Raw genomic sequence first — 20,790 nt, 5'->3', positions numbered from 1 at the left:
CACAAGAAGGGGGGTTGAATTGTGTTTTGAAAAATTCTTCGTTTCTCTTAAAAACTGAACACACTGATCAGAAGCTAGGTGAGACAGCTTCTGAAGTGATAATCAGAATCTAAATGCAGCGGAATAAAACAGAGAGAGAGAAGAAGAACGACACAAAGCAATTATACTGGTTCCTTCCACAATCCGGAAGTAGTCCAGTCCCCCTTGCACTTCCAAGGAGATTTCACTATGAGTAATATCTGATTACAAATGCTCAAGCACACAAGCAAGAGACTTCCAATGCTCAAGCACACAAGCAAGAGACTTCCTTTGCTCAAGAACACAATCAAGAGACTTCCTGCTCAAGCACAACTGCAAGAGACTTCCTAACTAAACAAAATTACACAAAAAATTGTTTAAGGTTGAACACTTGATATACAATCAGAGGTGCTCACAATACAAATCAGATACAGACTCAATGGACTTAAGAATTTCTAAGATATGACTTTGAGACACAGAAATTCTAAGTGAATGCAGAACAATTTCAGCAGAGGTTTGGTACTTGTGAAAATCTTGTGAGTCTTTCGTTCAGCGTTCTTGCATTACCAAATCTCTAGGTCTTCACTCCTTTATATAGAGGTGTGAAAGAGACGTTGTGAAATTGCCAGCACACCAAAGAGTCGTTATTGAAGCTTGATCTTTCACCAATGATCTTTTGCCTGATTTGGTTGTTGTCCTATGAAGAACCAATTTGAAATCCATTCCTTATCCAAAGGAACATATATGCAGGCGAGACCGTATTCTGGAGCTGTTTTCTTGTCTTGAAGCGTGGACACAAAACAGAGTAGTGGAGAACGTGGTTGTACAATTCGTACAAAGTACAATGTCAACGCTTTCGTCCAAAATGCAAGCACAAGCCTTCAAACACCTTTGAAATGACCGTTGCAAAATTCCACTAATCCTTTGTTTGTGTTTTCGAATCCAATGGACAGCTTTTGCATTGATAATTCTTCAATTCTTGAATCTTTTGCAAATCCAGTTGAGATTCAGCTTCTGGTGAAATAGCTTCTGATGAGGCAGCTTCTGATGATGCAGCTTCTGATGATATGACTTCTGCAGCTTCTGATGACGCAGCTTCTGATGATGTGGCTTCTGGACCTCTTGTCTTCAGAAGCACTATTCTTCAGGAGCGCTATTTCTTCAGGAGCAGCTTGACTTCAGGAGCGCTTTGCCTTCAGAATCATCTAAGCTTCATTTTCTTTTGCTCTTTATTTGCTCATTCAGAACCAATGATGATGTAACTTTATAATTATGGTCCTGTACACTTGAACAAATATTAGCTAGTCCAATTTACAATTTTTAATACCTTGTTATCATCAAAACTCTTTAAGGTTCATTGTTAAACACATTTTGTTCCAACAATCTCCCCCTTTTTGATGATGACAAACAAAAGTATTTAAAATTGATCAATTGTTGTTAATCTAATTAACAAGTTGACTTTGGGGTTCTGAGGTTTGTAAGCTCAGAATCTGAGGTTTGTAAGCTCAAACTCCCCCTGAGTCTGATAGTCTTTAAGGTGAGGTTTGTAAGCTCCCCCTAAGTTCTATCCAGGTTAATTAAATTCATTTTTCGCACAATAAAATTATCAGAGTTTTTTTTTTAAAAAAAAATTGAATCATTGAAAGAATTAACTTATAGAAAAGAAGAATGGTTCAATTAATTTTACTTGAATTTTGATACTTCTTCGTTCGTTCATAGCTTATACCAATAAGGTAAAAAAAATGATAGAAGTTTTTCAAAAATTTCAAATGCCATTAATGGGGCTCAGAGCCTTTAAATACTTGTCACATATACTCCCCCTTTTGTCATTATCAAAAAAAATGAAATAAACAAATAAGCATAAAATACAAAAAGATTTGAGAAAAAAAAAACTCAAACAAAAGAGAGTATACAAGAAATTAATTTAAACAAAGCAGATCAAAATATATGAGCATGAATATCCAATTATCAGAAGCAGTAAGCAGTCAGAAGCAGTAAGCATTCAGAAGCAAAGAGAATTAAAACAGAATGGTTTCAGAAGCAAGGACTAGGAATTTAAAACAAACAACAAACACAAAGAAAAACACAAGGGTGTGCAACTAAGGGTTGGTTTGATGTTGTTTCTTCATCTCCTCCATTTCTTCAATCTTCTTCTGCAACAGTTCTTCAAGCTGTTGTTGCCTCTGGAGAAGAGCCTGTTCCCTTTCCTTAGCTTCTTGCTGCTGTTGTGCCATCTGTTTCTTCAGAAGCTTACACAACCTTGCTTCTCTGGTCAAGTAATCCGTTTCTAAGAAGAAAGGCTGGTTTGCCAGGAGCAGTGTAGAACTTCTTACTCTGAGACTCTGATTCAGATGCTCCATTAACTTCCTGACAGATGCTTCCTTGCTTCTGATGCACTTAGCCCTTATGCTTTCAATTAGCTCAGTTGCCCGGTTCTGAAGAGATGCCCAGGAGTCTTCATATGCACTTGTGAGATCAATTGTCCTTCGTTGATCCACAAGATTATGCATCTGACTCAGGATTGAGAGAAGCTCAGAATTAATATATCCAGATTCCAGGATGTTTGAGGGTGGTTGTTCAAGGATTTCAAGATCAGAATCACTGATTTCCAAATCTTGAAAAGGGTTAGGAATTGGAATGGTAAAGTGTGTTTGTGTGTTTGAAGACGAAGGCTGGTCAGAGGCTTGAGGGGAGGTTGAGGCTTGAACATTGACTAGAGAGTTGTCAACATCCATGGGAGTTGGTTGTGGGGAGTGTTCAATTTCAGTTGGTGGTTGTTGTGGTGAAGTTGATGTTTGAGTGTTGAGTTGGGGGTCAATGGTAGCTGTTGGTGATTGTGGGGGTGTTGTGGGTTTATGTGGTTCAGGTGTTTGTTGATGGGGGTTTTCTGAAACAACATTTTCAGAAGCAGCTGCTTCTGGAGTTGCTTCAGAGGCCTTTTCTGAAGTAGATTTGTCTATGGGTAACTCACCTGAGTAATGGAGAGCAAGATTGTCTAAGACAGAAGTGTCTTCTATTGGTTCAGGTACTGATGGTGAAGAAGGTGAAATGGGGAGAGAGGTGACTGGAATCTGAATTACCTGATCTGCAGGGCCAGCTTCAGAAGTGATCTTCTGTGGACTAGCAGCTTGAGGAACTACTTCTGAAGTTCCCTCTTCTGGAGCATTCTCCATAAATATCATCATTTCTTCATCCTCATTGTCTTCAGAAGATTTACCAGCAATGGCTCTTACTTCAGCCAATTTCTCTTTGAAGTACCTATCACAATCTTCCATACCCAAGGCCTTGAGCTTTTCATCTCTTTGATGAGTGTATTGTGCTTTTAGATCCTTTTTGTCTGAAATAAGTTCAGAAGCACGTTCATCTGCCATCCTTTTCCTTATTGGAGTCATCTCAACCATAGGACTCACAAGTTGAAGAGGAGCCTTCTTCTTCTTTAGCTTGGGATCAGCCTCTTCTTTCTCCATTTCTTCAAGAGCTTCCTCCAGCTGCTCTTGAGTGATTACCAAGTCTGCCTTACCTTTTCTTCTCTTCTGAGGAATAGAAGCAGCACCAATCTTCTGCATCTTTCCTTTATCCTTGATAGAAACAGGTTTAGCTTCAGACTTAGCAACTTTAGCAATAGCAGCTTCTGACTCAGTACTCGTTCTGGCCTTCTTTCCTTTAGTAGGAGCAGCATCAGATTCAGAACTAGTTCTGGCCCTTTTCCCTTTAGGTGCATCAGAAACAGCAGCTTCTGACACAGCAACTGCTTTGGCCTTCTTGCCTTTCCCTTTAGCAAGAGCAGCTTCCTCCTGAGACCTCGCATCTTCCTCCAAGACGTACTCAGCTACTAATCTAGCTAAGTGTTCAGGATTACTTTCCTTAACTATGGAAGGAAAGTCCCTGATAATCTCAGATTCTTCTGTGGTCAACTCCAACCATTTCTCATCTTTAGGAGCTGTCTTGAAAAAGTGCATTGAATGCAAAGTCTTGCTACTGATAGTCTTCTCTGCAGTAGAAACTTTGAAGCATTTATCAGAAGCATCCCTTGTTCTTCTCAACAAATCCAGCACTTTCCCTTGATAAAAGATCTCAGAGAGCAATCTTCCATAGGGCACTTGTTTCCTTCCTTTGACTGTGCTTTCATTAATAGCCCAGCAGAGATGATCCAATACATATCTTGGAAAGTTTATCTTTTCCAGATTGGTCATGAAATAGATTGCTAGCTTCTGTTGGTTGTTGGGTTGATCAGACCCACCTGCTCTTTGAAAGAAGCAATCATTGCTGAATTTCACCAACATTCTATTGTGAATCTCCATTTCAGAAGGCTTAGCATCTTTGTTTCCACCCAGAAGAGTGTTGTAGTAGTTTTGCAGAAGGACATCATCCTTCTTAACAATTTCTTGAAACCTTCCTTCTGCATCCATTCTACAAGCTTTAGCAACTATCTCCTCTGTGATGATTATGGGAATACCCATCACTTCAGACCTTATCTCAAGGCTACTGAAGGAAGTGGGATTCAACTCAATCTCCTTCTTTCCTTTCTTCGACCCAGCTGGTTTATCTGCTGCCTTCACAGGCTTTCTATTGACAATTTCAGCCCTTAACCAGAAATCTTTGACCAAGTTCACAAATGTTGGCCCATTTAGCATGTTGAAGTAGCCAGACAGTTTCTGAGTTTCTACGTAGCCTTCCATGTCCACTTCGTACTTCTTGAGTGAAGTGAAGTCCACTGGTGATTCTACTTGGACGATTAAGGATTTCCATGGAATATCCATAGTCTTCTCTTTGTAGATGGACCCAGATTCTGATACGCTTTGCTTGTTTGATGTAGATTCTGAAACTTTTGAGCTTGATGATGCCATTTGATGATTGAAGAAGATTTGAAGAAGATGAAGATCTTAGGGTTCTAAGTTTGAGAGAATGCGCTTACTTCGCAAGAGGTTTGAGAGGAAATGTGTTTGTTGTGAGTGAGTGGTGTGTGAATTGTCAAAGTGTTAAAAGTAAAACGATTGCAATTCAAAAGAGACAAACAAACATAACATTAATGACAAAATTGGGGGCGCGTGAAAAGTACTTTCAAAGCTATTAAATCATCATTGCCCTTTTTAGTTATACACCAACACATACAGGCCACGTAAGAAGTTCACAGAGTGACTACCAAGTTAGTGGGCCAGAAGTTACTTTTTAAAAGGTAACTTCCAACGTTTCCACTAATTCAACTATTCAGAAGCAACAAATCCAGCTTCTGGACTTCAGATGCTGACGTCATCAGAAGCGAGTTTTCCTCAGAACCTCAATAAAGAGCTTCTGATGGACTACTGCTTCTGAACTAACTTCAGAACCTAAAATCCTATTCAGGAGCAAGCAAACATCTAATCAGACACGTAATGCATGTTCAAATTTTTCTTTATAAAATCAAATCTTTCAACAGTTAAAGGCTTAGTAAATATATCAGCCCATTGATTTTCAGTATCAATGAATTGTATATCTAAAATTCCTTTTTGAACATAATCTCTGATAAAATGGTGTTTGATTTCAATGTGCTTCGCTCTTGAATGCAAAATTGGATTTTTAGACAAACAAATAGCAGCAGTATTATCACAATAAATGGGAATACTGTTAGCAGTTATCTGATAATCTTCCAACTGATGTTTCATCCAGAGTAGTTGTGTACAACAACTTGCAGCTGAAATGTATTCTGCTTCTGCTGTAGACATAGCAATAGTTGTTTGTCTTTTGCTAGCCCAGGATATAAGATTATCACCCAGAAATTGACAATTGCCACTGGTTGACTTTCTTTCAATCCTATCACCAGCATAATCAGCATCACAGAATCCAATTAGCTTATAATCTAAGGATTTCCTATAAAGGAGTCCAAGATTAGTTGTTCCTTTCAAATACCTGAAGATTCTCTTGACAGCAGTCATATGAGATTCTTTAGGATCTGATTGGAATCTTGCACACAAGCATACACTGAATAAAATATCTGGCCTAGATGCAGTGAGGTATAACAAAGAACCAATCATACCTCTATACAGCTTCTGATCTACTTTAGCTCCTTCATCTTCTTTGCTTAAGTTGCACGTGGGGTGCATTGGAGTGTTCATCACTTTACAATCTTCAAGTTTGAACTTCTTCAGAAGCTCCTTTGTGTACTTTGATTGATGAACATAGACTCCATCTTTGCATTGATTGATTTGAATGCCAAGGAAGAACTTCAGCTCTCCCATCATGCTCATTTCAAATTCATCCTGCATCAACTCAGAAAATTCCTTGCAAAGAGATGCATTAGTAGAACCAAATATTATATCATCAACATATATTTGCACAACAAGAATATCTTTCCCAAGGGTCCTTCTGAAGAGTGTAGTATCAACCTGTCCTCTTTTAAAGTCATTTTTGATTAGGAAATTACTTAGTCTATCATACCAAGCTCTGGGAGCTTGTTTCAAGCCATATAGTGATTTCTTCAGTTTAAAAACATGGTCAGGATATTTAATATCCTCAAATCCAGGAGGTTGCTTGACATACACTTCTTCTTCTATGACACCATTTAGAAAAGCACTCTTGACATCCATTTGATATAATATTATGCCATGATTAACTGCATAGGAAAGAAGTAACCTGATTGCTTCCAATCTTGCAACTGGAGCAAACGTTTCAGTGTAATCAATGCCTTCTTGTTGACTATACCCTTGTGCAACAAGCCTGGCTTTGTTTCTTGTTACTTCACCTTGCTCATTCAGCTTGTTTCTGAATACCCATTTTGTTCCAATAATGTTCTTGTGCTGAGGTTTGGGTACCAGATCCCACACATCATTTCTTTGAAATTGATTCAACTCTTCTTGCATAGCTAGGATCCATCCATCATCTGAAAGTGCTTCATCAACTGTTGTAGGTTCAATCATTGAGATTAGTCCAATCATTGACTCCTCTTGTCTGAAATGTGATCTTGTTCTTCTTGGACTATCTTTGTTTCCAATGATTAGCTCCTCAGGATGTGAAGACTTGTGTTTGAATGTGTTTCTGGGAGGATCTGCTTGATGTGAGCCATCTTGTGCTTCATCAGAAGCAGCTTCATCTTGTGCTTCTGATGTGGGTTCAGCTTCTGGACTATCTTCAGACTCAGCTATCTGATCAGGTTCTGGAGTAGCTTCAGGAACCTGTATCTCTGCAAAACTTTCACCTTGCTTTGAAGTTTTATCTTCAAGCTCCTTGTCATCAAATTTAACGTGCATAGATTCTTCAACACAGAGTGTTTCTGAATTATACACTCTGTATGCCTTTGACCTTTCAGAGTAACCTAAAAAGATTCCTCTTTGGGCCTTGGCATCAAATTTCTTTAGGTAGAGCTTGTTGTTCAGAATGTAACATGTACATCCAAATTGATGAAAGTAAGAGATATTGGGTTTTCTTCCTTTAAAGAGTTCATATGCTGTTTTCTCCAAAATAGGTCTAATATAGATCCTGTTTTGAACATAGCATGTTGTATTCACTGCTTCTGCCCAAAAATGTTTTCGTAAATTGTTTTCATGAATCATGGTTCTGGCCATTTCTTGTAAAGTTCTATTCTTTCTCTCTACAACCCCATTTTGTTGTGGTGTTCTAGGAGAAGAGAACTCATGGAAAATTCCATGTTTTTCACAAAAGGCTTCAAATGGCTCATTTTCAAATTCTCCACCATGATCACTTCTGACTTTCAAAATTTTTGATTCTTTTTCAGATTGAATTTGAGTGCAGAAGCTACTGAATACATCACACGCAACATCTTTACTCTTTATGAATTTCACCCAAGTCCATCTGCTGTAATCATCAACAATGACTAATCCATATCTACTTCCATATAGGGATGCAGTACTCACTGGTCCAAATAAATCAATATGGAGTAATTCTAAAGGTCTTGAGGTTGAAACAATGTCTTTGGTTTTAAAAGATGATTTCACAATTTTCCCTCTCTGACATGCACCACAGAGTGCATCTGAATGATAGTCAATGTCTGGTAGCCCTTTCACAAGTTGTAACTTACTAAGCTTAGAGATTAACCTCCAGTTATCATGTCCCAACCTTCTGTGCCACATCCATTTCTTATCATTCACTGATAGTAGGCAAACCACCTTCTGATCAGCCAGTTCAGAAAAATTGATTTTATAGACATTGTCAACTCTCTTTCCCTTGAACACAATGGATTTGTCTTCCTTGTTGATTACTGTACAGTTGGGTTTTTCAAAAAGCACATCATAACCATTATCACAAAATTGACTGATGCTCAAAAGGTTATGTTCAAGACCATCTACCAACCATACATTATTAATTGAGGTAGAGGAGTTACCAATAGTTCCTGTACCTATGATCTTGCCTGACTGGTTGCCTCCAAATTTCACATTTCCTCCCTCTTTCATTGTTAGGCTGAGGAACATGAACTTGTCTCCTATCATGTGTCTTGAGCAACCGCTGTCTAGGTACCATGATCTTTGCTTTGGCACTGCTCTTAGACATACCTGCATCATTGACATTTTTTGATTTAGGTACCCATTGTTCTATGGGTCCTGGAAGGTTAGTACTTAAGGCTTTACTCTTCACTTCTTGTACCTTGTGCTGTGAGTTGGGTTGCTTCTGATTAACCATCACCTTAGGTTTTGGTACTTCAGAAGCAGTAACTATCTTCTTCTGAAACTTAGACTTCAGAACCCCAGATTTTGGTTTCACCAGACTCTGAGGAATAGGTTCTGATCTTTTCAGGATCCTGACCTTTGAAGTCTTGGAATCAGATTTGATCATAGCCTTTGACTTAGAGTTCTTTGGCGTTGAGGTAATCTTAGCCTTAGGACTAGAAGCTTCAGGTTCTGATTGAACAACAGTTTCCAACTCAGCCCCTTCTGGTACAAAGAATGTTTTCAGACCTTCCTTGATGCATTCACAACAAGATTTTAGATTGGTTTTCTCAAGTTTCACTTCTGGAAAACCAATTCCTCTGCCATTATTCTTGTAAATGCTATAAATCATAGAAGCTACTCTGCTTCTGTCAATGCCAGATATAATAAAATCTTCAAGAGCAATTTCATGGTTACTTAAAGGTTTTTCATTACACTTTTCTTGTAGCTTCTGACATAAGAACCTGAGCTGATCTTCATATGTTTTACACATGAAGTCAAAGCCCCTAAGTCCTTGTTCAGAAGCTTTCAGATCCAATAGAGTTGATTTTTGCTGTTGTACCAAATCAGCATATTTTTCTTTTAAATCCTTCAACTCATTGGTTCTTACTTCAAAATGTGTAAGAAGTTCTTTAAGTGACTCAACAAGTTCATCTCTGGGAATTTTGGAATATACCTCGTTTTCATCTTCTGAGTCTGAATCTGATCCAGCTTCTGAAGTTGCTGTTGCTACCAACCCAACAGCTACCTTTGCATCTTCATCAGCTTCCTCTTTATCAGATCCAGATTCACTACCCAAATCATCCCAGGTTGCCATTAAACTCTGCTTAATCTGCTTCTTGAGTTTGCTTGGTTTGAATGTAGACCTCTTTGACTTGTCCTTTGACTTTTCTCTTTGAAGATCAGGGCATTCAGCAATGAAGTGTCCAGGCTTCTTACAGTTGAAGCATCCCTTCTGATCTTCTTTCCTTGAGCTTCTGGAGTTACCCCTTTTGGCGAGAAACTTTCTGTTCTTCTTGGCCAGATATTGAAGTCTGTTTGAGAGCATGGCCATTTCAGCAGCATCTGGTTCAGAATCTGAACTTGACTGTTCTTCCTCTTCAGATTCAACTACTTTGAGAGCTTTTGATGACTTGCCTTTGGATGGAAGAGCTATTGATTTACTCTTCTTGGTCTCCATCTGGCAGGTAAGCTTCTGAGTATCTTGCTTACATGATCAGAAGCAACATAGCTCTTCTTTAGAATCTGTAGCCCAGAAACTAAGGTTTGAAACCTTGAGTACATCTCATCAATAGTTTCATCATCCTTCATCTTGAATAACTCATACTGATGTACAAGCAGAAGAGCCTTTGCTTCTTTGACCTTCTTGCTTCCTTCATAATTTGAACAGAGAGAAGCAAACATAGCTTTAGCAGTGGATTTGTCACTCATCTTCATGTATTCTGCTTTGGGTATGGCAGTGACAAGAGCTCCTCTGATAATATGATGCTTCTTGTAAAGTTTCCTCAGTTCTGGAGTATGTTTCTTTCTATCCACAGCAGCTCCTTCTTCATCAAGGACTAAATCACCAACACCATCTTCCAGAATATCCCATAATTCTTCATCCAGGCTCATGATGTAACTGTAAAAGTTGGTCTTCCACCAAGAGAACTCTTCAGCATCTCCATTGAACTTTGGAACTTTTCCAACACTGGTTTTCTTACTATCACTATAATCATGTGAGACATGTTTATAGCTAGTATCACTAGAACCAGTAGGAGGAGGAGTAGACATGTTTTTCTCAGATCTTTGACTGTTGCACGGTTAAGTGTTACACAACAGACCAAGGCTCTAGATACCAATTGAAGGTAAGAAAAACACAAGAAGGGGGGTTGAATTGTGTTTTGAAAAATTCTTCGTTTCTCTTAAAAACTGAACACACTGATCAGAAGCTAGGTGAGACAGCTTCTGAAGTGATAATCAGAATCTAAATGCAGCGGAATAAAACAGAGAGAGAGAAGAAGAACGACACAAAGCAATTATACTGGTTCCTTCCACAATCCGGAAGTAGTCCAGTCCCCCTTGCACTTCCAAGGAGATTTCACTATGAGTAATATCTGATTACAAATGCTCAAGCACACAAGCAAGAGACTTCCAATGCTCAAGCACACAAGCAAGAGACTTCCTTTGCTCAAGAACACAATCAAGAGACTTCCTGCTCAAGCACAACTGCAAGAGACTTCCTAACTAAACAAAATTACACAGAAAATTGTTTAAGGTTGAACATTTGATATACAATCAGAGGTGCTCACAATACAAATCAGATACAGACTCAATGGACTTAAAAATTTCTAAGATATGACTTTGAGACACAGAAATTCTAAGTGAATGCAGAACAATTTCAGCAGAGGTTTGGTACTTGTGAAAATCTTGTGAGTCTTTCGTTCAGCGTTCTTGCATTACCAAATCTCTAGGTCTTCACTCCTTTATATAGAGGTGTGAAAGAGACGTTGTGAAATTTCCAGCACACCAAAGAGTCGTTATTGAAGCTTGATCTTTCACCAATGATCTTTTGCCTGATTTGGTTGTTGTCCTATGAAGAACCAATTTGAAATCCATTCCTTATCCAAAGGAACATATATGCAGGCGAGACCGTATTCTGGAGCTGTTTTCTTGTCTTGAAGCGTGGACACAAAACAGAGTAGTGGAGAACGTGGTTGTACAATTCGTACAAAGTACAATGTCAACGCTTTCGTCCAAAATGCAAGCACAAGCCTTCAAACACCTTTGAAATGACCGTTGCAAAATTCCACTAATCCTTTGTTTGTGTTTTCGAATCCAATGGACAGCTTTTGCATTGATAATTCTTCAATTCTTGAATCTTTTGCAAATCCAGTTGAGATTCAGCTTCTGGTGAAATAGCTTCTGATGAGGCAGCTTCTGATGATGCAGCTTCTGATGATATGACTTCTGCAGCTTCTGATGACGCAGCTTCTGATGATGTGGCTTCTGGACCTCTTGTCTTCAGAAGCACTATTCTTCAGGAGCGCTATTTCTTCAGGAGCAGCTTGACTTCAGGAGCGCTTTGCCTTCAGAATCATCTAAGCTTCATTTTCTTTTGCTCTTTATTTGCTCATTCAGAACCAATGATGATGTAACTTTATAATTATGGTCCTGTACACTTGAACAAATATTAGCTAGTCCAATTTACAATTTTTAATACCTTGTTATCATCAAAACTCTTTAAGGTTCATTGTTAAACACATTTTGTTCCAACACATCACATAACTTCATCAAAGTTATCTCTCATTAGCTGTTTCACGTGAACAATTGCTACAGCTTGCCTAAAGCATTTGCTTTCTTTCCTTGCAAGCAAAGACCATCTCAAGATCAATCTTCAAGTGCCAAATAACATGTGCTTCTTTGATGCAAATTTTGGAGCGCAATTTAGACTTTCAAATTAAAGCAAGGTGGTTTGGAATTTTATGTGGGCAACAAGCATCTCAAAGTCTATAAATAGAGGAAGGCTTACAAGTATCAAGGAGGAACTTACACAACAAAGCAATTATCTCTCAAGTGCAAATATCATTCACTTACAAAGTTCTTCACAAACAAACAAGCTCTTGCTCTCTCATTATATCTTGGATCATAATTCTTTAAGTTTTGTTTTGTAATCATAGTCTCAAACAAGTGTTGAGCATATCTAGATCCAAAAGAAAAACCCACATAAACCACCACATAAAACCACAAAAAAAAATCACACAATCATCACTACAAATCAACACAAAAAACACCATCACTACAAAAAAAACAAAACAACCCTCATCTTTTTGTCTTTCTCTTATTCTCCCTATAAAAGGTATATCATCTTCCCTTTTTTTTCCCTCCCTCTTTTTCTTCTCCTTTTATCTTTTTTTTTTCATTTATTTTACACTAAATACACACCCCGATCCAGAGTGCTCTGGTCCTAATTAACTGTTAATATTATATTTTTGTTTAATTTATATTATTCTCCAGAACAATCTGGTCCGTGTTAATTAAATTAATCCAGAGTGCTCTGGTCCTAATTAACTGTTAATATTATATTTTTGTTTAATTTATATTATTCTCCAGAACAATCTGGTCCGTGTTAATTAAATTAATCCAGAGTGCTCTGGTCCTAATTAATTGTTAATATTATATTTTTGTTTAAGTTATTTATTCTCCAGAACGATCTGGTCCTTGTTCAATTAAATTAATCCAGAGTGCTCTGGTCCTCAATTAACCGTTAATATTATATTTTTGTTTAATTTAATTATTCTCCAGAACGATCTGGTCCTTGTTTGAATAAATTAATCCAGAGTGCTCTGGTCCTAAATCAACTGTTAATATTATATTTTTTTTGCTTATATAATCATTCTCCAGAGTATTCTGGTCCGTGTTAAAATAACCTTATATTTTCATCTTAACATTATTTTTTTTCTCATTCTGCTTATATAATTTTCATTCATCATTCCAAAATAACAAAAACATGCAAATAATAAAAAATCACAAAAATATTTTTTATAAGCAAACCTTGATTTTTTTAAATCAAGTGATCGTCTTTTTTAGTTTATTTCTTAATCAAATCATCAATCAATTATAATTCTACTTTAAGTCATCTTTCTTTCAATATAAAAAAAATACAAACAAATTCCAATTTGTCATTTGGCTTTTCATTTTAAAACCCTTTTTTTTTAAAAACTATTAAAAAAACACAAAACAAATCAAACGTCAATTTCTACCCCGAACTACGAGGTTTTGATCCCTCACGGGTACGTAGGCAAGGGACACGCGTCCTTCCAAATCAATAAAATGTAGATAATTAAGTCTCTCTTTTATTTTATCATTTCAAATTCCATTTTTTAAAGCAAGCAAGTTTATAGCACAAAAGTTAAATAAAATCAAGAGGTTCTCGTAGAGTACTACGAATATTTAGTGTGCTTAACACCTTCCCTAAATATAACCAACCCCCGAACCCTTAATCCCTAAAAAATGTGGTATTTGAACCTTTTTCCACTTTCTTTTGAAAAGAATTAAATGTTCAGTCGTGAAATCAAAAGTGGGTCAAACGCCGATCAAAATGGCTTTCGACCGTCCGAAAAATGACGCGACAGAAATGGTGACTTCACTGGGGAAATTAAAAGTAAGAGGGTTGAGCCTAACTTGGCTTTATTTAAATTTTGTGCTATAAACTTGCTAAAAAATAAAATTTTAGTAAAAGATGGAAATATGTGTATATATGTTCTTCCTTCTTGTTTCTTCTTTCCTAAATATGAGTGGTGAGATAAGTCCTAACCCGGGCTTGAGAGAAATATAAGATAGGAGTGGTAAACTCATAGTGTCATACCGAGGGTATACTCGTGTCTTGACACATGTGAGATAACCACACTTAGCGGAGGAGCTTGAAGTGATATATGTCGGCGTGTGTTTTCACGTTTAGACTTTATTACTCTTAAGTTTTCGTTGAACGCTAAGGACCTTTAGTAACCCTTAACCCATCTTGGATTTTTAGGACGTAGTGCGATGGCTAACCGGGTGTTTTCTCGGAATTAGTCGACACGCGATACTACACTCAAACGAGACTTTCCTACGAACGTTGTTGGACCGGGTGTTTTCTCGGTATCCGATAAAATTCAGAGGGGGTTGGACTTTGGGAACTTGGTAGAACCCTTGTTACAAGTGCAAATTAAACCATAGTCCTTACCAAATGGCGTTGTTACCCTTGACTCCAACATTATGGACTTATACTTCACCATGTTTTCACCGTTTGTGTAGCATAAATCATGCATATATGCATTCATCCATAAACATTTTTTCCATCCATTAAAATATCGAATGACTCATATAAGTTTTTGTAAACATCATAGGATATGGAGGGTGTTGGAAGGAGAACTCATGGGTATAAATTCAAAAGTCCAGATGTATAGAGTTTAAAGAATTTGACAAAGATGTTGAAGGATCCGGATCGTTTTCAAGAACGGTATGGTAATTTACTCGATATTCTCAGGACAAAAGTGGATGTGGTACTTCTCAATACTTTAGTCCAGCTCTACGATCCGATCTATCATTGCTTCACATTCCCAAATTTTCAGCTTGTCCCTACTTTAGAGGAGTACTCTCATTGGGTTGGTTTACCCGTACTCAACGAAGTACCCTTTCATGCCTCTGGACTCACTCCTAGAATTTCTACCATCGCAAAAGCCCTTCACCTTGAGGTCGCCGATATAAAAGATGAATTCACCCTCAAAGATGGTCTCCAGTGCCTACCATACAACTTCCTTCACCAAAAAGCCACCACTTGTTTTGAGAAATCCCATACCGTTGCTTTTGAATCTATCCTCGCCTTGCTTATCTATGGTATGGTCCTCTTCCCAAATGTTGACAATTTTGTTGACATGAATGCCATTCGGATCTTCTTAACCCAAAACCTGGTTCCTGTTTTGCTTGCTGACACCTATGTTTCCATTCATGAATGCACTCGTAAAGAAAAAGGGACCATCGTTTGCTGTACACCTTTACTCCACCGCTGGATTACTTCACACTTACCCCGTCCCAAGCTTAGACCAGAACGTCTCCTTTGGTCCCAGAAGCTCATGACTTGGACCCCAAAGGACATAGATTGGTTTAACCCAACTTGTGACCCAGAGTTCATCATTAACAGATACGGGGACTTCAACAATATACCTCTTCTTGGTACACGTGGAGGAATTAGCTATAGTCCGATTCTTGCTAGACGACAATTTGGTTATTATATGGAGAGGAAGCCCGTGTACCTCATCCTAGACAAAGTTTTCTTCCTCTACAAAAAGGATGATGTGAATCAAAGAGCTCAGTTCGAGAAAGCTTGGTATTCCATTGTCAGGAAAGATAGAAATCAGTTAGGAAAGAGGTCGGTGATCGCTCATGAAAATTATGTCCAATGGGTCATTGATCGAGCTAATAAATTGAAGATGCCTTACCCTCGACAAAGGCTGGTGACCTCGACCGTTCCAGCTATACCCTTACCTTTACCTCCTGAGTCCTTGGGAGGGTATCAGAAGCAGTTGGACATCGAAAGGCGTGAGAAGTCCATGTGGGAAGGAAAGTACCGCGAGAAGGAGCGAGAATATGATACTGTGAAGAATTTATTAGATCAGCAGATTTGGGTTAATCGCAAGGAAAAGGAAGAAAACGCTAGGCTAAAAGCCGTTGTCCAAGAAAACCAGGATTTACTTGACAAGGTTTGTCCTGGGAGAAAGAAGAGACGCATGGATCTCTTTGCAAGTGCACACCCAGACTTTGGGGAGTAGTCCACTACAGGAGCTCAAGAGTTTCCCATTTCGTTTTCTTTTTTATAGCTTTCTGTTATGTACTTTGGAGTCTATCCCTTGGCTCAGTTTTGTTAAAAAGGGAATTATCTTGTTTCTATTTGTAAAGTTTATCCCTTATCTTTTATAATGTTTACAAAATTGCTTCTATAAGTCCTTCGATAAATAAAAAATGTGTTTATTTTTGCATAACATCATACATCATTTTGCATTTCATAGTCTCAAAATTCAAAGTCTCATACAAATTTTTCTTTTTCAAAAAAAGGTAAGTTCGTTGCAAAAGTGGCCCGACGTATTCTCCACCAGTCTACCCGTACTCATTACACTCGAGCAACCGTAAAGAGAAAGATGGATCTTCTCGAGCAAGAGAATCTAACACTCCGTGAAGAGGTAACTGCCATGAACACCAAATTGGATGAGTTGGCCGACATGAAAACAAAGATGGAAGAATTAACCAATCTGGTAAAGCGGTTGGCAGTAGCACAGACTCCACCACCTCCTCCTCCTATCAGGACCCAAGCCGAAGCTACTACCTCTGCTATCCCGGATTGGACGGTATGTGTTGAAACTCCAACATACTCTGCTCCACAACATTCCACACCATGGTTTCCTCCTCTGACTGCTGGCGAGATACTCCGTCCTATTGCATGTGAAGCACAAATGCCTACTTTTCAACATGCAGCTCATGTTCCTCAGCAAGTTACTATGGTTCCTCCCACTGTTGTAACATTTTCAGCACCCGCTGTTCATACTACACCGCAAGAAGAAGAACCCATCTTCCATTCTGGGAGTATGGGGGGCACGACAGGGTTGAAGACTTACAAGAAAAGTATGAAGAGATGCATCGGGAAATGAGAGCCCTAAAGGGAAAAGAAGCTTACAGGAGATCTGCTTACGACCTCTGTTTGGTACCGGATGTCCAGATACCCCATAAATTCAAGGTACCTGATTTTGAAAAATATAAGGGAAACTCCTGCCCCAAGGACCACTTGACGATGTATGTAAGGAAAATGTCTGCATATGCTAAGGATGATAAGGTCCTCATCTACTTTTTCCAAGAAAGCTTGACTAACCCCGCTTCGAAGTGGTACATGAACTTGGACAAAACGAGCATCCGAAGTTTCCAGGATTTATGTGACGCCTTTGTGCAACAATATGATTACAACGTAGACATGGCGCCAGATCGAGGTGACCTCCAGGCTGAAACTCAAAGGGACAGAGAAACATTTAAGGAGTACGCTCATCGGTGGAGAAATATTGCTGCCCAGGTTAGCCCACGGGTAGAAGAAAAAGAGATGACCAAGTTATTCTTGAGAACTCTCAGTCCATTCTACTACGGAAAAATGGTAGGGAATGCATCCAGGAGCTTCGCGGAGATGCTCGGCGTAGGTGTAAGTGTAGAGGAAGGTGTCCGAGAAGGACGAATAGTGAAAGATGGTGCGTCTACTAGTGGTACGAAGAAATATGGTAACAATTTTCCAAGGAGGAATGAACAAGAAGTCGGTATGATGACCAACGAGAACCCGGCAACACTATCCAGCATATCAACATGTTGCTGCCATCACACCCACCACCAATACAAATCAACAACAAAATCATCAACCACAAAGACCACATAATCCTCGACCATATTATCCACCACTATACCAGCCAAATTATCAACCACAAAATCCTCAACCACTCTACCAACACCCATATTACCCTCCACCACATAATCCTCAACAACAACATCGTTTCCAAGCTCCACAACAACCTCGCCCTCCTAGAAACAATTTTGCACCCATACCTATGTTGTACAAAATCTTGCTGCCTTCTCTGCTTGCGAGAAACCTTGTGCAAACTAAGCCTCCCCCCAGGTACAAAATCCCTTACCTCACTGGTACCGCCCTGAGCTCACATGTGATTTCCATCAAGGAGCACAAGGCCACGATGTGGAGCAGTGTTACGCTCTCAAGGATGCAGTTTAGAAACTGATCCAAAGCAAAGATTTATCTTTCACGAATCCTGACCCTATTGCCCAAAACAATCCTTTACCACCTCATGGGCCTGCTATTAACATGATCTAAATATATCAAGAAGATAGCCCAGTCCTCGATTCTCGTGATATCAAGACTCCATTGGTCCCGATACACATAAAGATGTGTGAGATGATTCTTTTCAACCATGATCATGAAGCATGTGACATATGTTCTATAAATCCTCGTGGCTGCATACAAGTCCAAAATGACGTGCAGGGTTTGCTGGACAGAAAAGAGCTAATTGTCACCAGGAAAAACAAGGATAAAGATGTTTGTGTCATCACACCAGTATTCAGAACCCGGGAACCGCTAGTGATAACGCTCAGCCAGGCGAAGCCAACCAGCACTCCTCTGGTAATTTGCTCTCCAGAACAGATGTCATACACTTCTCAAAGGACCATCCCGTACAACTATGAGTATGCAATCGTAGAAGATGGAAAGAAGATACCACTGGATTTGCCAATCCATGTGGACAATATAGCCGAAAATAGTCAAATTCTGAGAAGTGGACGTATTATCCCTTCTATTGTTCAGAAAGAAGCTGGTGCTCCGGTAGAAGAACCAATGAAGGAGCAGAATTTGGGTAAAGGCAAAACAATGGGACAATCTAGTGCAACCACTTATGAGGATAACGATGAAATCCTGAAATTGATCAAGAAGAGCGAGTACACGATTGTGGATCAACTGTTGCAAACTCCGGCAAAAATCTCCATCATGTCTCTATTATCAAGCTCTGACGCCCACAGAGAGACTCTAATGAAAGTCTTGGACCAGGCTTATGTGGACGATGACGTAACGTTAAGTCAGTTTGGAAGTATTGTAGGAAATGTGACTGCCTGCAACAACTTAAGTTTCAGCAATGAAGACCTCCCACCGGAGGGAAGAAACCACAACTTGGCGTTACTTATCTCTGTCCTTTGTAAATCGGACTCTCTGTCAAATGTTCTAATAGACACTGGGTCTGCTCTCAATGTAATGCCAAAATCTACCCTGGATCAGCTGTCATGTTCGAAGGCTCTCTTGAAACCCAGCTCAGTGACGGTGAGGGCATTTGATGGGACTAGAAGGTCTGTGTATGGGGAAATAGAATTGCCTATCTCGGTGGGCCCACATGAATTCAAGATTAATTTCCAAATTATGGAAATACAGGCCTCTTTCAGTTGCCTACTCGGCAGGCCTTGGATCCATAACGCTGGGGCAGTAACGTCCACACTCCATCAGAAGTTAAAGTTTGTCAGTCAAGGGAAACTCATAACCGTGAACGGTGAGGTAGCATTGTTGGTTAGCCATTTGTCATCCTTCTCCTTTATTGGTGGTAACAGTACAGATGGATCATCATTTCAAGGACTCTCTTCTGAAGAGAATGTGGAGAAGGTTGAGACTTGTATGGCTTCTCTGAAGGATGCCAAGAGAGTAATACAAGAAGGTAAGACTGAAAGTTGGGGTCAGTTAGTGGAGCTGACTGAGAACAAACGCAAAGAAGGAATAGGTTTTCCCAACAGTAAGCCTGGGGAATTCAACCCTACTGAAGGTACTTTTCATAGTGCAGGATTCATTCATGCTCCATCAGAGATTAATGCACTGCTCGAGGATCAGTCCGAAGAAGCAACACCCGTCTTTGTGACGCCCGTAGGAACTTGCTGCAACTGGATCGCGGTGGACGTCCCTTCTGTGATGCCTTATTCTAAGTAATGTGTTTGTCTTGTTTTTGTTTTTCTTAAAATTCCTTTCGCCCTGCCCCAAACGAAAGTGAAATCATGTAGGGCTTTGCTTCAAATACTTTTGTTATAAATAAAAATCGTCGTTTCTATCACGACCGTTACTTTATTTTATTTCGCATTTTCTAGAAAAATGGTAACACATAAAACCAAAAAAATCTTGTTTTTTTTCTTATTTTGTTTTCTTCCTTTTAAAAATCAAATTCAAAGGTCTGCATTTACTCATTAAAATCAATCATAAATCATGTGCAGACTAAACATAAATGAGCCCGTTGAACATGGCAACCCTATGCTCCCTCCCAACTTTGAAGTCCCTGTTTACGAGGCTATGGTAGAAGAGGATGAAGAGATTCCTGATGAGATCAGATGGATGTTAGAACAAGAAAGAAAGGCTATTCAGCCTCATCAGGAAGAAATCAAGATTGTCAACCTGGGTACTGAGGAAGACATGAAAGAGATCAAGATCGGGGCATTGTTGGGTGCAACAGTTAAAGAAAGAGTAATTGAGCATCTTAGGGAGTATGCCGACATATTTGCATGGTCATACAAGGACATGCCAGGGTTAGATACTGAAGTAGTGGAACATCGACTGCCTTTGAAGCCCGAATGCCCTCCAGTTAAGCAGAAATTGAGAAGATCTCATCCTGATATGGCCCTCAAGATCAAAGAAGAAGTACGAAAGCAGATTGACGCTGGTTTTCTAATCACCTCTAAATATCCTCAATGGTTAGCCAACATAGTACCTGTTCCGAAGAAAGATGGCAAGGTCAGAATGTGTGTCGACTACCGAGATTTGAACAAAGCCAGTCCGAAGGATAATTTCCCTTTACCTCATATTGATGTATTGGTTGATAATACCGCTAAATGCAAAGTGTTTTCCTTCATGGATGGTTTCTTCGGGTATAACCAGATCAAGATGGCTCCTGAAGATAGAGAAAAGACGTCTTTCATCACCCCCTGGGGTGCCTTCTGCTATGTAGTGATGCCGTTTAGTTTGATCAATGCTGGTGCCACCTACCAGAGAGGTATGACCAAGATCTTCCATGACATGATACACAAAGAGATTAAAGTCTATGTAGATGATACGATTGTC

General features: G+C 39.2%; 3 protein-coding genes across 3 annotated transcripts; all 3 read left to right on the top strand.

The window, feature by feature from the left end:
- The first annotated feature begins 14,602 nt into the window (after positions 1-14,602).
- On the top strand, positions 14,603-15,943 carry LOC146946801 (uncharacterized). Its single transcript, XM_085748312.1, has one exon. It carries the CDS (start codon positions 14,603-14,605, stop codon positions 15,941-15,943), a length of 1,341 nt encoding a protein of 446 aa, XP_085604438.1.
- Positions 15,944-16,812: 869 nt separating this feature from the next.
- Positions 16,813-17,580, top strand: LOC146946800 (uncharacterized). The gene has a single exon (XM_085748311.1). The coding sequence runs from the start codon at positions 16,813-16,815 to the stop codon at positions 17,578-17,580; it is 768 nt and encodes a 255-aa protein (XP_085604437.1).
- Positions 17,581-18,099: 519 nt separating this feature from the next.
- LOC146946799 (uncharacterized) lies at positions 18,100-20,437 on the top strand. Its single transcript, XM_085748310.1, has 3 exons — positions 18,100-19,667; positions 19,950-20,370; positions 20,429-20,437. Exons 1-3 carry the CDS (start codon positions 18,100-18,102, stop codon positions 20,435-20,437), a joined length of 1,998 nt encoding a protein of 665 aa, XP_085604436.1.
- The last annotated feature ends 353 nt before the right edge of the window (positions 20,438-20,790 follow it).

The sequence above is a fragment of the Medicago sativa genome, chromosome 2 (genome assembly GCF_051527215.1).
Source record: "Medicago sativa cultivar Bolivia chromosome 2, Bolivia_mono, whole genome shotgun sequence".
Lineage (NCBI taxonomy): Eukaryota > Viridiplantae > Streptophyta > Magnoliopsida > Fabales > Fabaceae > Medicago > Medicago sativa.
The sequence above is the reverse complement of the archived record's forward strand: the minus strand, read 5'-3'. Positions and strand labels throughout refer to the sequence as shown.